The sequence below is a fragment of the Rhododendron vialii genome, chromosome 11a (genome assembly GCF_030253575.1).
Source record: "Rhododendron vialii isolate Sample 1 chromosome 11a, ASM3025357v1".
Lineage (NCBI taxonomy): Eukaryota > Viridiplantae > Streptophyta > Magnoliopsida > Ericales > Ericaceae > Rhododendron > Rhododendron vialii.
Genome location: NC_080567.1, coordinates 35,651,251 through 35,668,120, shown reverse-complemented (window position 1 = coordinate 35,668,120; position 16,870 = coordinate 35,651,251). Strand labels below are relative to the sequence as shown.

General features: G+C 39.1%; 1 protein-coding gene across 1 annotated transcript; it reads left to right on the top strand.

Moving 5' to 3' along the window:
• The first annotated feature begins 217 nt into the window (after positions 1–217).
• Positions 218–1,183, top strand: LOC131308342 (scopoletin glucosyltransferase-like). The gene has a single exon (XM_058335261.1). The coding sequence runs from the start codon at positions 615–617 to the stop codon at positions 1,146–1,148; it is 534 nt and encodes a 177-aa protein (XP_058191244.1). The 5' UTR covers positions 218–614; the 3' UTR covers positions 1,149–1,183.
• Positions 1,184–16,870: the final 15,687 nt, after the last annotated feature.

The window sequence follows — 16,870 nt, the reverse complement described above, 5'->3', positions numbered from 1 at the left end:
AGTTTGTTAATTGGCCATTAGGTAAGTCGGCGGACTTAAGCTCAAAATGCTGAGCTGTCATTCAGTTGTAATTCCAAGTATAAGGAGTGGACGTATCACCACTTTGTAATCCAGTTGAGGAATCACAATTAGCAAATGAAATCCATTTCTCTTTCTACTCTTCTCTCCTCTCGTTCTCTCTCTTCTCTGATTTGATTCATGAATTTCTTTACTTTTTTGTGCCTGATCTTCCTCATCAAATTAAGCTCACGAAAATGCAATTGCCAGAGCACGAACGAAGCGAGTCCGAAACAGCTAGAAACTTCGCTAGAATAGCTGCAAGTATGGAAGAGTCGGAGTTATTAAGCTATGGAGCTATATTCAACAGCTTTTACGAGCTTGAAACAGTGTATGCTGATTATTACCGGGACGTTTTGAAAAGAAGGGCTTGGCATATTGGACCCGTTTAGTTATGCAATCGGGAAATCGAAGACAAAGCACAGAGGGGTAAAGAAGCATCGATCGACGAACATGAGTGTTTAAAATGGCTTGATTCTAAGAAACCCAATTCGGTGATATATATCTGTTTCGGAAGCGTGGCGAAATTCGATGCTTCTCAGTTGTATGAGATCGCAATGGGTCTTGAATCATCAGGGCAACAGTTTGTCTGGGTTGTGAAGAGAGAGGAAAACGAAAACGCAAGTGAAGAATTGTTACCGGAGGGGTTTGAAGAAAGGATGAAAGACAAGGGTTTAATTATCAGAGGGTGGGCCCCCCAAGTGTTGATTCTCGATCACGACGCGGTGGGTGGTTTCGTGACTCATTGCGGGTGGAATTCGACATTGGAAGGGATTAGTGCTGGAGTTCCGATGGTGACATGGCCGGTGTTCGCAGAGCAATTTTATAATGAGAAGTTGGTGACGGAGATATTGAGGATCGGGGTTAGCGTTGGGGCTCTTAAGCGGAATACTTTTACGGTAAGTAGTGGGGTGATGAGAGAGCAGATTGGGAAGGCTGTGCAGCATGTCATGGTGGGTAAAGACGCGGAGGAGATGAGGAATAGAGTGAAGGAATTCAAGGAAGTGACGAAGAAGGCGGCTGAAGAAGGTGGATCGTCGCACACTAATTTGAATAATCTTATACATGAATTGAGTTCTCATCAGGCTTGAGATGCTGAAGTTAAATTTGGTAATGACAAATGAATAGCAAAAACTACTAGTTGCTTTTGTCTGTGTTTTTTGTCGGTAAAAATTGTATGGTTTCTTATGTTTAGTCCGGTTCCTATCCACACATTTTCCCGTCCGTACCTCTCCTTTTCCGATCTAATTTCAATGATTTGAGCCGCTCAATATGTTCAGGATGTGATTTTAAGGGTACTGGCGAGAAATCGGCAAAAAAAAAAAAAAAACCGTGAAGGGCTTGATTTGAGCAGTTTTTTATTGAACCGTTTAATAAAATACAAACAAAAACTGTTCGGATGAATCCCTTCCCGATCATTTTTTTTTTTGCTAATTTCTCGCGTGTACTCTTAAAATCACGTTCTGATCACATTGAGTGGATCGGATCATCGAAATTCGATCAAAAAAGAGGAAGTGCGTACGGTGCGTACTGGAAGAGGTTTGGACTTGAACCGGACTGTTCTTATGTTATATTAACCTTTTTAGTCTCCAAATTATTATTTTCGTTTCTTTTTCGGCCCCAATAAAAATATTGAAGACAATTGGTGCCCAACGTTTTAATTATGTACCAATTAAGTCCCAAGTCTAACACCATGAGTACAAACCGTGAAAACGAGGGGCATCTTCGTTATTTTGTCGCTCCCAAATTCTTGTCAAAGAAAAATGACAAAAGAAGAAAAAGAAAAGAATGAAAGCTTGCGCGGCCATGGCTGAAACCGCCATGGGCACCAAGTCACCGACAACAAAGACTCACCATAAAGCCGATCAAGAGCAGCCACAAGTAACACCAAGATCCACGATTAAAAAAGACCAAGACCCACCACCCGAAACCATTTCTACCATTAAAACCGATCGAAATTCCGTCGGGGCTGTGAAATCCGCCTCAACAGCAACCATGAGGTGCCATAAGAGAACGATTTACCCTTTCGAACTTCATCTTCCATTAATCTTCTTTCTCCAACTTGAACCCCACCACCACCATTGTCTTGCTCACAAGCCACAGTCAACTAGAAGCCACCCAAAAACACCAGTCGGCCGCCCACTGCCCATCTCTCCAGTCTCTTCCTCACGTCTACCTTCCTCTTCCTCTTCTCTTCTCTCCATTTCCCCTCCTCTGTTCCCCCCTTTTCTTTCTCTCTCTTTTTCTTCTCGGAAAAGATTACCGCGGAGGCGCGAACCAGCTGCTGCCGGAGTTGCTGTGATAGCTTATCTCTCTCCTTCACCTCCCCTATTTTCTCTCTGCACACTCTATCTCTCTCTCACTCACTCACCCAACCACCCGCACCACCACCTTTTCTTACCACCACCACTGGGCCACCATCGTGACGCCCCCACAGCCACCCTGTGAGTCTCTCTCACTCACCCATGCCTCTTCTCTCTCTGCCATAGCACCTTCTCTCTCCGTAACAATGAACCTCCTCTCAGATCTAGGAATCCAAAGGGTTTGGGTAGGAAATGACTTGGATCCCCGTCATTTAAACGGTTTGACAAACCGGTTAGATTTTGGGACTTGATTGGTACAAAATTAAAATGCTGGAGATCAAATGTCTCCAATGTTTTTATTGGAGACGAAAAAAATACTTCGGTGACCCAAAAGTGCTATATAATATATATTATATACCTTACTATACCTATCTGAGATCCTAATTTTGAACCAAAGTTCGGGAGCTTAAATCGGCGGCCTCATTCGACTTAGCTCAAACCCGTCCAAAGGCCACATGCATTGCTTATAAAATCAGCTTGAGTGGAGAAGAGTGGTGCTTAGGAATAAGTCTGCGAAGAGATAATTAAGATTAAGGGGGGTTGTTGACAATTGTGAATATAATCCTTTTTCATTTTGTTGTTTTTATTTGTTGTTCTATATTTTCGGACCGATAGTGTCCGCTTTTATTGTACTATTTTCTTATACATAATATTTGCATTTTCTGGTTGGTAAAAAAAAAATCTTGATTATTGGTGGTGGGCCAATTGTGTGTGCTTGTGAGAGAAAGAGATTAGATGGGAATTGAGAGTGGACCAAGTCGGTAAAGAAGATAAATACCTCCAAAAGTCCGACTAAAGCCGGGAGAAAGTCTCGTCACTTGGCCGATGCCTTGGATTAATGAGATTAGTTTGAGTCGCTAATCAATTTGTGTTGATTATGTAGGAACAGTAGGGTAAAAAAGTGAAGCTAATAGTTGAATTTATAAGTTGTAGCATAGCATATCATAATAGGTATAAAAAAAAAACTTTAAAAAAAAGAAAAAAAAGAGGGCTCATTTTTTCGCCTATTAATTCAAAACCCAAGTTTATTACAGCACAAAAGGTAAATGACCTTTGCAAAGTTGAAGTGGACTAAAACGTATATACTTTTGCTCAACCACGTTTGAATAAGTAGTACATATGCTATCTCGATAAAAAAAAAATTCATGAAGGTTTAATTATATATGAAGACGTAATTATTTCTTTTACTTTAGTAATAAAAGAAAATGATGTTTAAGGATCCATATTAAACATAAAGTGATACTCTTCAAGTTGTTGGATAAGTTTGAATAAAAGTTTCTCTGGGTTTTTTGAGTTTGTTCTTATTTTGTCCATGTTTGAATTTTTTTTCTAAATTTTTAGTTATGCGTCAATTTTTTTTTTTGACTTTTTGATTCGTCTCGTCGAGACGAATTGGAAAGTAAAAAAAAAAAATTGGCACAAAACCAACAAGGGCGTAAAAAATTTAAATAAGAACAAAATGTTACTACCTCCATCCCAAAATGTTTGTCCGGTCTGCAAAACGAGGACTAAAAAATAATGCATTTCTTTCGAGAAAAAATTCAAACTTTTTTTATAAATTAAAAGAACTCATCGATATCTAGTGAATTGTTGAAAAAAATTAAATTTTTCTCGCAAAAATTATATTATTTTTATATTTTCGTTTTGCAGACCGGACAAATATTTTAGAACTGAACCAATAACTTTTAAAAAAAAGTTAAGCGAACAGTTGCTAACGACATTTAAATAAGTGATACAAGTACTTTTTCTCGACAATGTTTGAAAAAGTGATACTAGAACATTTAAGTGACGTTGAAAGATCCATATTAAATCACTATTGTAGGCATGTGAAATTTCTAGCCTATCACAAATCGCCACGTGTTGTTAGGGCATACAAATTGGCCAATTAAATGTCGCTAAGTGCCTATAAGTCAAAGTCAAAGTTTCATGGACGGGCCAATCAAGTGATGTCAAGTGTCCGTGGTCAAAAGTCAGAGACATGTAAATTGACCAATCAAATGGTGCCACGTGTCAAAATGACACAGTTATTATTTTATCAAGTCCAGCCAATCAAATTAAGCTAATTGGTAAATAATAATATATCTCTTTATATATAATTACCTTTTCTAAAATAAAAAGAAAGGAAAGATAATTATCAAATTATTATTATTCCTTTTTCAATAAAGGAAATAATTAAAGAGATCAATATGGAAGGTTAGGGTTGGAGTCTCCACCCAAACCCTTATAAATAGAGGTGTTTCCTCTCATATTTTTTCTATCTGCACATTGAAGCAAAAAGCTCCAGAGCTCTGAAGATCGAAGCCTTCAAGTCCTTCAGAATTCTTCAAGTGTGCATCCAACAAGAAGGTTCTTCGAATCGAAGCCTCAAAGCCTCGAAGAACATTCAACCCAAGTTATCAACTTCTTCGCAAATCACGGAGAAGATTCCGCCGTTTGATTCGAGATCAAGCACAAAGCCCTCGTTTCAACAATCGAAGAGAAGAATCAGAAGACTTTATTTCCTTTGATTAGAAAATAGATCAGAGATTGTAAACCCTAATATCATACATCAATAAAATTGACTCTTGTTCAACATTGTTTCCGTCTTTTTCGCAGACTCGAAATTTGTGTTCAATAACTATTTCAAGAGATACTTGGATACAAAAATGCTACACACACAACAACTCACACAACTGCTAACGTTATGCTGACATCAGCGTAAAACGACGTCGTTTTGATAATTAAAAAAAAAAAAAAGAGGGTCTCGGACTGAACCTTTCCCCTTTTCCCCTTTCCCCTTCTCGTGCCCTCCCATGGACGCTCAAAATTTTCAGAGAAGAGAGGGAGGGCACGACGACTGCCACCACCACCACCACCCACCGACGACAACGACGACACCGCTTCCCACCTCCACCGGTGACTACGCTTCCCACCTCCACCACCAGAATCCAACCCCAGCGCTCCCCACAGTCGGCAACTGCTACCGCTACCACCACCGGCTTCTGGGAAGTCCGACGTTACCTACGAAGGTCTCTCTCTCTCTCTCTCTCTCTCTCTCTCTCTCTCTCTCTCTCTCTCTCTCTCTCTCTCTCTCTCTCCATGAACTGATTGCTGAGTTGCTCCACCATAAATTGAGTTTCTTGAAGGAAAAAAACCCCTAATTCGAAAATTAGGGTTTTGATTTTTTGCTAATCATGGGCTTTGATGATGGAGGAAATTTCTGTCATTTTGTGTGTAGCTATTTATAGATGATTATGATGCCTTTGTTCATATACATACATGAACAATCTCCTGCCTTTTTTTCAGTTGGGAATTCATACTTTCATGAATTGAATTATTTTGGGGTTTTGCAATCAGTTGGGTTTAAACACCCTAATTATGGCTTTTCTTTGTTGTTTTTTCCTATTGGAACTGAAATTTGTGATTAGAAGCAATAGAGTGCAGATTAGGTGCAGAAAATTGAGTGTTCAAGCACCCTAACTAGGGCTTTTCACTGTAATTGAGTGTTCAAGTGCTGTTACCTGTTGAACCTAAGAACTAAGCATTGAAAAGTGTAGCTTACATGCAGGAAATATGTGTTTCATGCTGAAACTGTACTTAAATGCACTATTTTGATGGTTATATGTTGGAAATTGACTTTGATTTGCTGAAACTATGCTCTCTAAGTGCTGGAAATTGGCCCTAATTGCTGGAATTAGATCCTCAGATGCTAAAACTGAGTTCAATGAACATAAGAAAGATAGAGGATGATAGTAGACAGTTCAAATCTGACCTTAATGATGGTACTGAACTTAGGTTCACCCCAAATGTGTACGTCGGCTAAATTTGAAAAGAATTCGTCAACTACTTTTTCAATCTATCTGCGCACATACGTGCAGACAATAAATAACGATGTGATACTTTGGATGGAGGCGTCTCATTTGGAGCTATATTGTATTCTAACCATAAAACAACTTCATTTTGTTCCTTGATTAACTACGAGGGTTATTTATTTATTTATATAACATTGCAATTCAAATAACCATAATACAAGTAAACTACCTAATTACAATCAAGAAGATCTAATGTAAGTGAAATAGGTTATCGTTAAAAAAAATATAAGTTTTGATTGTGGAAAAAGAATGAGACATAATGTAGGAGTTCTTTTTGTTATGGTGAATTTCACATAAGAGTGGGCATTGGTTAGCTTCATTCATGCAATTTTAGGATGTAGAAGTTGGAAATTCAACTAGCATCAAATTCTGGGAATGACTAAGTGCTTTCGGATAGGAATTGACGAATTGTTCTTGGTATCTCTTTCTGGACTTGCAACTGTAAAATTTGATCTGCTAAGGTCGCTCAGTAATGGATATTTGACTTTTGATGCTTTGTATTGGCTGCCAAGTATTGGGGGGCAAAAATATGTCAATATAAATCATACTTTTGTCCACATACGGTTTAGTATCTCCATTCTTTCAAGTGATTAACAGCTTGGACAAGTAGTGTATCTCTATTGTCTATTCCTGTTGGTAATTACATATAATTTGGTTTAAGAATTTTCTTTTGATTTTCAATATTTGGGTTGAGGTTTGCATCATGATTTATGAGATGAAAGCAAATGTGCTCTTCACTTATGTTTCAGGTGCTACAAATGGTGCAATGTATGCTGGCAATCTCTTGAAGCCCATGCTTGGTCGCGGAGAATTGAGATGCATTGGTGCAACGACATTGGTTCTGGCAATTAGGCATCTCTCAATATGTTGCCTCCAAGGACAGAATTTCAGGGCTGGTTTTACCTCATATTCGGATGTGCTTCCTTCTCGGGGTTCTTCTATGCTGCCATTATATCGAACTTTCTACAATGATTAGAAAAAGAAGATAGGAAACTTGGACACTGAAAGAGCTCGACGAGAAAGAACAGCTAGTGCTTACAGCCAACAAAGAAACTTGCCAGTTCAACAACTTCAAGATGCCACATGCCGTTGAAAGAGATTGAAGCTATTCAAGTGAATCAAAGGCCAAGAAAATGACCAATTGTTGTAATTTGAAATATGAAGTTGTAATTTGTTGAAATATCAAGTTGTTGTATGAAGTTTTAGTTTTGTGAAATATAACTTCGATTGTAGCCTATTTGTGTGACTATATTGTTTTATGATTTTTGTTGGGAATGAATAATTTGGCAATGAATTTTCGCAATGAATATAGCTTGTGAATGGTGATTTAGAATAAGAAATGTCCAGGGTGGGTTTGTGCATAACCAACCTCATGTTGTTTCTATTGTTGTTATTACTATATTGATTGAGACGCGAGACGTCGGGCTAGAACCAAAAAACAGGGAAGATCATGCCGAAATTTTTCAAAAAACAGATAAGACCATGCCGAAATTTTTCAAGAACCAAAAACAGTGGTATGATAATGCTGAATAGAATCTTATGTTCAATAATATCATCATCTCAACATTAAACAAGATAACCCATCGTGAACAACTAAAGTGGCACAATTTTACGAACAAAAGTAGAATGCGTCTCATTAAAGAAGTCAACAATAAACAAAAATCTCCACACCATCTACATCATGAAAGGTCATTACAAGACACAAAAGGGGACATGGGACACAAAGGACACAATACAAGCAAGTGAACTACTCTTCTACATTGTCCGGTGCATTCATCATTTGCGTATAACTTTGTTGTCCTCCGCATACTTGCTATTGCCTTTCCAGCACGACTGCATGCTATAGTTACATCCTTCAACCTTCCATATTTTTCCTTTCTCGATGTTCTTTTTGCTCCAGCAAACCCTTTTTGTTTAGCAAAGCTTGAGTAGTATGAATAAGCTTCCTCTGATGTGTCAAAGGTCATTCCCTCTTTCAGTTCTTCAACTGCATCTTCCCAATTTTCTGTTGTCTCCTTCCCAATTGGGCTAGTATCTATTTCACCACACTTTTTGTTTGAAGGACTACTGCATACCTCTTGTTCGTCTTCACGGTCTCCACTTCATACCTCTTCTTCTTCTACACACTCGTTGTTTGGAGGCATTGCTGATGGAACAGAATCCGGCGACATCATCTGTTGGTTAAAAAAATGAAATAATTATATAGAGATATAATCAACTTACAATGCAATGAATAGAGTGAACAACAATATAAGATACAAGAAGACTATGCCGAAATTTTGTTTACAATATAACATTATTCGCAATTGCAAATCAATTTGAAAATGCATGTAGTCGAAAAATTTAAATTATATTTTTTTAATCAACTAGCGTTGCTTCCGTTCGATGCGGGGCAAAAAAATACATAAAAGTATTTTTTTTGTCCCATGCATTAAATGTACACAACGCTGTTATTTGCGGAAGATATATGTCGTGCCCATACACATACTTTTACTTTAAACGGTCCTTTCAATATCTGTTTAGCCTCCGAACCTCGCCTTCCAATAAGGTTGAAACACCCCAAGCGTAGGGCTAGGTCGTCGATAGCATAATATCCGGAAGTCCGGGATCGTACCCACATAGAATCGAAATATAGCTAGTATGGATTGTAGGTTTATATGGTAGAGTGCGGCGTTCAAGACAGCCAACTTGATTTTGCTTTAAAAGTGAAAACTAAGGAAAAGACTAGAAATGAGATTAATTAACTTAAAAGAGGCAAGTCTAGGGATCGTCCATCCCTTGACAAAGGCCGCTACCGGTTCTCGATTATAACTCAAGGGAGAGTCACGACCGCGTGCTCACGCCCGGAAGATTTAACTTTAATGACTACGTTAATCAAAAGATGTGATTAAACGGAATTAAACAAACCTATTTTTGCTAATGTATCTAACACGTAGGAGGCCACGAGCCCTCGGTACGTCGCTTGCCAAAACCGCTTGAATAAACTTCATACCAAGGAGTTAACACCCCTCGCTTAGACCAAAATGGCTAGATTAATCCAATTCCGAAAACCATGATTTTAAGCCTGAAGTTTCGAGAACCAAATAACCGCCTAAGTCATTGGAAAAGATTAGCCCAAGACTTAACCGAAAAACTACTCACACATAATAAAAAGACTAGAAAACATGCTTAAGAAAGGAAACATGATTAACCGATAAAAATGGAAATAAACTTGATATTAGTAAAGATCTAGTCCGTACAAGCAACTTTAATAAACGAGAAATTAACAAACGAGAAAGGCTTACTAGCGTTCTTGAAAGACATAACTAAGAAAGCTTGAAGCTTTAATGGAGTTCCTAGGAAATGAAAAAGACTTAAAATGATAAAAGACTACCTACAACTTAAAGGAAGGAGAGGGATATTTGTACTAATACGCCTTTCTCTCTCCAAAAATATCCAAAAACATGCCAAAAGTGGCAAGTATGCTATAAAAGGAAAGTTGAAAAAGGAGGTAAAAACGTAGATATTTCTCCAGGATGAACCGGTACTGGGCAACCCCCAGTACCGGTACAAGGTCTTCAAAAATACTGGAAAAATTGATCTCTGGACTTCATGTACCGGTACTGGGAAATTGCCAGTACCGGTACAAGCTTGACAGCTTTTTTAGGCAACTTCGCGGACGCGCTCTGGACACTCCCGAACTCGGATTTGGGTGTTCTTTGGACTGTTGGAAAGCTCGTCGAGTCTACTTTCTAACCCAAGTGGTTTGGATCAAAAGTAGTTTGTACACCAAAAGTTATGATGATTCTACCCTCAGCTAGTTGGAAGATGAATTGCTTTGGTAAAATTCTCACATGTCCTTCAATTCCCTTGACCCTTGGGCGACCCGAGCAACCTCCAAGCCATCTCTTGAGCACCACAATGGGGTGGCACTTGGCCTTGAGTACTTGGTTGCATCTGGAGCATTCCTTGGCGTTCAAACGCATCTTATTTATACGAATTACCTGAAAAACACAAAAACACACCTTACGTGCAATATCGCATAAAAACGACAACATATATGTACAAACACAACATACTAGAGGACTTAAGTACCAAGAATATGCATTATTGGGTGCTTATCACACACCCCAACTTGAACATTGCTAGTCCCTAGCAGACTAAATCAAAATGTATTAAACTAAGCTAAACAATCTCCTTGAAATTCAAGACACAAAAATTATGCTCAACTATTTCAATTAGGCAAGGGTCCAAAAACATTCCTTCAAATCCGATCACGTGCAATCCACGCACAAACATGCCATGAACTAGGATGAACAAATTATGCCATATTAGAGTAGTCAAGTATGTGTGCACCACAACGAGTTTTGACTCGAAAACTCACAAGGATACGCTCTTATTCGACTTTTCACACAGTGAGATACAAGATACATCCCATGACAAGCGCTAGCAAGTAAATGCGATAGCCAGAGACAAAAAGCTACGCATGCTATCAAAAGGGCGCTTAGAACAAAAGGAAAGCTAATTATTGACAAGTGTGGAACGACTAGGGCAATCACAACTTAAGTAATAATAGATATCGATCATGCATAAATTGGAGTTAATTAGCGTATAAAAGATCAACGGAGGACTTTATTAGCTTATAACGACCTTGGATACAAAGAGAAAGGGACTACAAAAATGTAGTGGCCATATACTTGCATGGTTCATCTACCCTTGGCCACTACCGACCCTAAACTACCAAGGCATGGCCTCATATCGGCCAAACACCAAACAAAGTTACAAAAAAAGAAATAAAGAAAAACTACTACCACCGACTCCACCACACATAATCTTCATCCTCATCCGGCTCCTCACGGTATTGAGCATTGAGCTCCCCCTTTCTATCGAACTCTTTCTCATCCGGCATGTAAGCTAGCCCGGTAGTCACACCAATCCTCTCATCAAAGTATTCAACCCTCTTTTGAATATGATTTGCTCTTTCATAACATTTCTTTGATTTTTCTTTGAGGAATAGGGTCATTCGAAATAAAATTTGAAGTAAGAGAGATTGAGGGGCCAATTTTGAGGACTTTGGAAAGGGAGATGAAAATTTGGGGCCTTAGCTTTTGTAGTGGGAAAGGAGAGATAGGGAATCATGTACCAATTCTTCGCATTTTTACATTCCAACCACTTCTATCACATTCACATGCACCACCCCCAAACCTCCTGAAATCTTTGAAAACTATTGACACACAACCCTCCAAACATCCAGTTACCTAGGTTTAAACAACGGAAGAGACTCGGACTACGGTTCAAAACAAGGACAATGTTACTCTTATGTGGTTTAATCAAACAAAAATGCCTTGAATCATTTCCTAAGTACGCTAACAACTCCAATAAGATGCATAAAAGATATATACACTACTCAAGTATGAACAAAAGATATTATTTACGCAAGTGCAGAAATGAGAACAAAAGGCATGGGATGCTTAAGAAACGAATCTGTACTCTAACGATGCACACAACTTGACTTTACTTTTAGGCTCAACTTGTTCATCAATATTCATGTATATGCATGTGACATGGATTCAAACACATAAGCAAATTCGACGGGATACACGACTTTTCCATATTGACACAATTGAGCATAATTAAAGTATCTAACATACGAAATCACTTCCAACAAGGGAAGATTGCACAAAAATTTTGAAAATTTATCAAAAGCAGAAAAATAAGACAAGTCTCATAACATATATATGGCATATATATAACCCTCCCCCCAACTTAAACGATACTATGTCCTCATAGCATGAAGACAAAAGTATTAGAGAGGGGAGAACAAAAATTGTACCTCCGGGGGGAATGTCAACCCCCTTATACCTCGATCAAGTTTGAGGCTTTCTTGTCATTACTTCCCTTCATCATTGGAATCGCTTTCAAGGCTCACTCTTTCGGCTCCTTCATCGGAACCATAGCTAGTCACACAAGGTCATCGCCGGGGCTTTCTTGGTTTTACAACTGCGACACGTAATCGCACCCATGCTTAGGGCTCTTGAATGCCTCACTCACCCTAGCTTTCAGACCTAAACCACTAAGGCTGGTGTGGTAGCATGCTTACCCTGCAAAAGACTTAAGAACCAACTGCCTACTAAAAAGCAAATGACATTAGTACCGCCCAACTCATGTTATTCGGGCGCCAAACAAACATATATACGAAGGAAACATTAAAAACACCACCCGATCTTCACGCAATCTTACGAGTCATACTTTTCTTCCCATGTCGCACCGAAGAGGTAAGACACGGGTGGCTATACTAGACCGTCAAAAGAGAAAAAGAAAAAGAAAAAGAAAAAGAAAGAGTTTATGTATGTGCAGCCAAACGCGGGCTCCTAACATTTATTATGCCAATGAGAGCTAATAAAATGAACATAGTACTCCGCTCCACACTCTGCTTGAAAAATTGAATCTAACCATGCCACAAAAATAGATACTTTGAGTAGCACATTTACCGAATTCGTTTAAGACATTTAAGTTCAACCAAGTGCGCATTCCAAACTAGATTGATTTTCAACGAGTTGACAAAATCCACAATGCAAGGATGATAAACTAAATCAAATTCATCAACACCAACAAAATCAATCAATTCGACTTTTAAAAGCTCTTGCACTGGTGGAGACTCGGTACGAATGGTGGCATCATCTAGAGCCGAGAGTATTGGATGGTTCAAAATTTCAATGGAAGGTATCTCCTCAAAGGAAGGAGACAAACGCTCAGATCTAGACACATTCTTTCCATCCTACTCATTCAGTAGAGCATACAAAAAGTCTACCTCAACATTCGTTTTCTCAACAATGAGAAATCTCTCCCCTGGATCACACAGAGAGGGGTCCACAGGGGGAGAACACTGGACATCAGGCTCAACATCTGGCACATCAATCCATTCAGACTCTGAGGAACTGTCACAATCTAAACTAACATCCTCAACAGAGATAAGCGGGTCAATGTCCTCTTCCATAGCATTTGAATTGGACTCTTGACAATGTTTAACAAAAACCCTAGATTGCAAAATTGTAGCCAAATGATCAAAGAAATCTAAAACTTAAGCGGGTTCTTTTTCAAAAAGTTTTCCATCGCACATCATGTCTAAGAACCGTTGACTTTTTGGAGAAAGTCCATCATAAAAATAGTTAGCAATTTGCAAGTTTTCAAAGCTATGATTCCGGACCGCAATGAGCAAATCTTTGTATCTTCCCCAACATGCATAAAAGGACTTAGGCACTCTCTTGGCAAAAGTTTGAATTTGGTTCTTGAGATCAAACCAATTGGTAATGGTCATATAACTTTTAAAAACATTGGCGTCATGAGGGGCTATGCAAGAAGGTGTGAAAATTTGATTGGGATAAAGATAATCCCGCAAAGTCTTGTGCGGTGTGATGATTTGATTAGGACAAAGGTAATCCCGCAAAGTCTTGTGGGGTGTTTCCCAATTTGCTGCCGCCATTCTAGTAGATAAATAAGACATAAAGTAAACAGGCTAGAGGGGCTATGCCGCCACCTCTTTTCTCAAAATAGTTCCGTGGGATTATGCCACCGCCACGTTATATAGATAAAATGCAGTGAAAAGGCAATTGATGCTCAATCTAGCTTCGTTACACCTCAAGTCAAATTGGTGGCTCCGTTAGAGGTATCCGCTAAATCGAGTTCAAATTACACAAAGAAAATAATAATAATAATAATAATAATAATAATAATAATAATAATAAACGGAATACTTATAGTGGTTTGTTGAACCTCCAAATAAGCTATATTAAGAATTCTCCGGCAACGGTGCCAAAAATGCTTAGCCTCCGAACCTCGCCTTCCAATAAGGTTGAAACATCCCAAGCGTAGGGCTAGGTCGTCGATAGCATAATATCCGGAAGTCCGGGATCGTACCCACAGAGAATCGAAATATAACAAGTTTGGATTGTAGGTTTATATGGTAGAGTGCGGCATTCAAGACAATCAACTTGATTTTACTTTAAAAGTGAAAACTAAGGAAAAGACTAGAAATGACCTTAATTAACTTAAAAGAGGCAAGTCTAGGGATCGTCCATCCCTTGACAAAGGCCCCTACCGGTTCTCGATTATAACTCAAGCGAAAGTCACGATCGCGTGCTCACGCCCGGAAGATTTAACTTTAATGACTACGTTTATCAAAAGATGTGATTAAACGGAATTAAACAAACCTATTTTTGCTAATGTATCTAACACGTAGGAGGCCACGAGCCCTCGGTACGTCGCTTGCCAAGACCGCTTGACTAAACTTCATACCAAGGAGTTAACACCCCTCGCTTAGACCAAAATGGCTAGGTTAATCCAATTCTGAAAACCATGATTTTAAGCCCGAAGTTTCGAGAACCAAATAACCGCCTAAGTCATTGGAAAAGATTAGCCCAAGACTTATCCGAAAAACTACTCACACATAATAAAAAGACTAGAAAACATGCTTAAGAAAGGAAACATGATTAACCGATAAAAACGGAAATAAACTTGATATTAGTAAAGATCTAGTCCGTACAAGCAACTTTAATAAACGAGAAATTAACAAACGAGAAAGGCTTACTAGCGTTCTTGAAAGAAATAACTAAGAAAGCTTGAAGCTTTAATGGAGTTCCTAGGAAATGAAAAAGACTTAAAATGATAAAAGACTACCTACAACTTAAAGGAAGGAGAGGGATATTTGTACTAATACACCTTTCTCTCTCCAAAAATATCCAAAAACATGCCAAAAGTGGCAAGTATGCTATAAAAGGAAAGTTGAAAAAGGAGGTATTTTGAAAGATGAACCGGTACTGGGGGTTGCCCAGTACCGGTACAAGGTCTTCAAAAATACTGGAAAAACTGATCTCTGGACTTCATGTACCGGTACTGGGAAATTCTCAATACCGGTACAAGCTTGACAGCTTTTTTAGGCAACTTCGCGGACGCGCTCCGGACACTCCCGAACTCGGATTTGGGTGTTCTTTGAACCGTTGGAAAGCTCGTCGAGTCTACTTTCTAACCCAAGTGGTTTGGATCAAAAGTAGTTTGTACACCAAAAGTTATGACGGTTCTACCCTCAGCTAGTCGGAAGATGAATTGCTTTGGTAAAATTCTCACATGTCCTTCAATTCCCTTGACCCTTGGGCGACCCGAGCAACCTCCAAACCATCTCTTGAGCACCACAACGGGGTGGCACTTGGCCTTGAGTACTTGGTTGCATCCGGAGCACTCCTTGGCGTTCAAACGCATCTTATTTATACGAATTACCTGAAAAACACAAAAACACACCTTACGTGCAATATCGCATAAAAACGACAACATATATGTACAAACACAACATACTAGAGGACTTAAGCACCAAGAATATGCATTATTGGGTGCTTATCAATATCCTAAACCGAAACCACTTATACTAACATCAAAACAATCAAGCCTAAAGAAATCCCAAAGATACTAAAATAAATCTGTAACAGAAAGAAACCACGTAAGGTTCAGTATTTCATTAAACAAAACCAGGGTTCAAGCAAATCACACCCTTTTATCCTCCTCTACAGAAACTGAGCATCCAACTCCCCTGTTCCCCCAAAAAAAAAAAGGATTTCCATTTTAATCTCATTAGTTCCCCCCCCCCCCCCCAACCAAAAAAAAAAAAAAAACAAGCAATTAACCCTTTCTGTGAACAACCAGCAGTGGAAGGCCTTATCACTAGGCTAGATGGCTATTTCGAAGAACAAATTGAGACACCAGTACGCCATTTTTTTGGTTCACCAGTACGCCCTTTTTATCACTAGGCTAGATGGCTATTTCCATCTTGGTTCACTAGTACGCCCTTTTTTTGTGCATTAGCAACTAAATTTAGGGTACTAATTGAAATAAGGAGAGAGAGGGGGGAGAGAGAAACCTTCGTGGTGGGTGTAACAATGGTGGAGTTCTCAGAAATCGGTGGTAGTGGTGGTCGCCGGAGGTGGGGGAGCTCTGGGGTTGGGTTGTGGTGGTCGCTGGTGATCGTGGGAAGAGTACCGTGGTCCGTGGTCGTCAGTGGTGGTGGTGGGAGCCCCTTTGAAATTCTGAATCTTTTGAGCGTCTAAAATGGAGGGAATGAGAAGGGGAAAGGGGAAAGGTTCAGTCCGAGACCCTCTTTTTTTTTTAATAATCAAAACGACGTCGTTTTACACTGACGTCAGCATGATGTCAGCGGTTGTGTGAGTTATTGTGTGGGAGATGTTGTGTGTGTAGCATTTTTGGCTTGGATAAGTGTTCTTCAAATGTAAGGGCAGCTTTGACAGAATGAGAGAAACTTATTCGTGCGGCTCAGTTGTGAAAAAAGTTTTTTTATAGTATTAACCAATTGCGACCGTCTAATACACTTTTGAACGATCACAATTGTTTCCGTAAACAACAATTCATGACTTCACATTAAAAAGATTTTATTGACAGAATATTCTCTCTCTCAACACTTTGAGAACCTTGACTTGACTAACGTGTGGCCAAAGAACTAATCCAATTTCGAGCCTTTCTCTAATCCTCTACCACCTTATTATGAACCTTCCTCCGATCGATACGGATTTCCCGCGATCTTCGGATTTCAAAGTAAGGGGTTGAGTCACCGTTCAT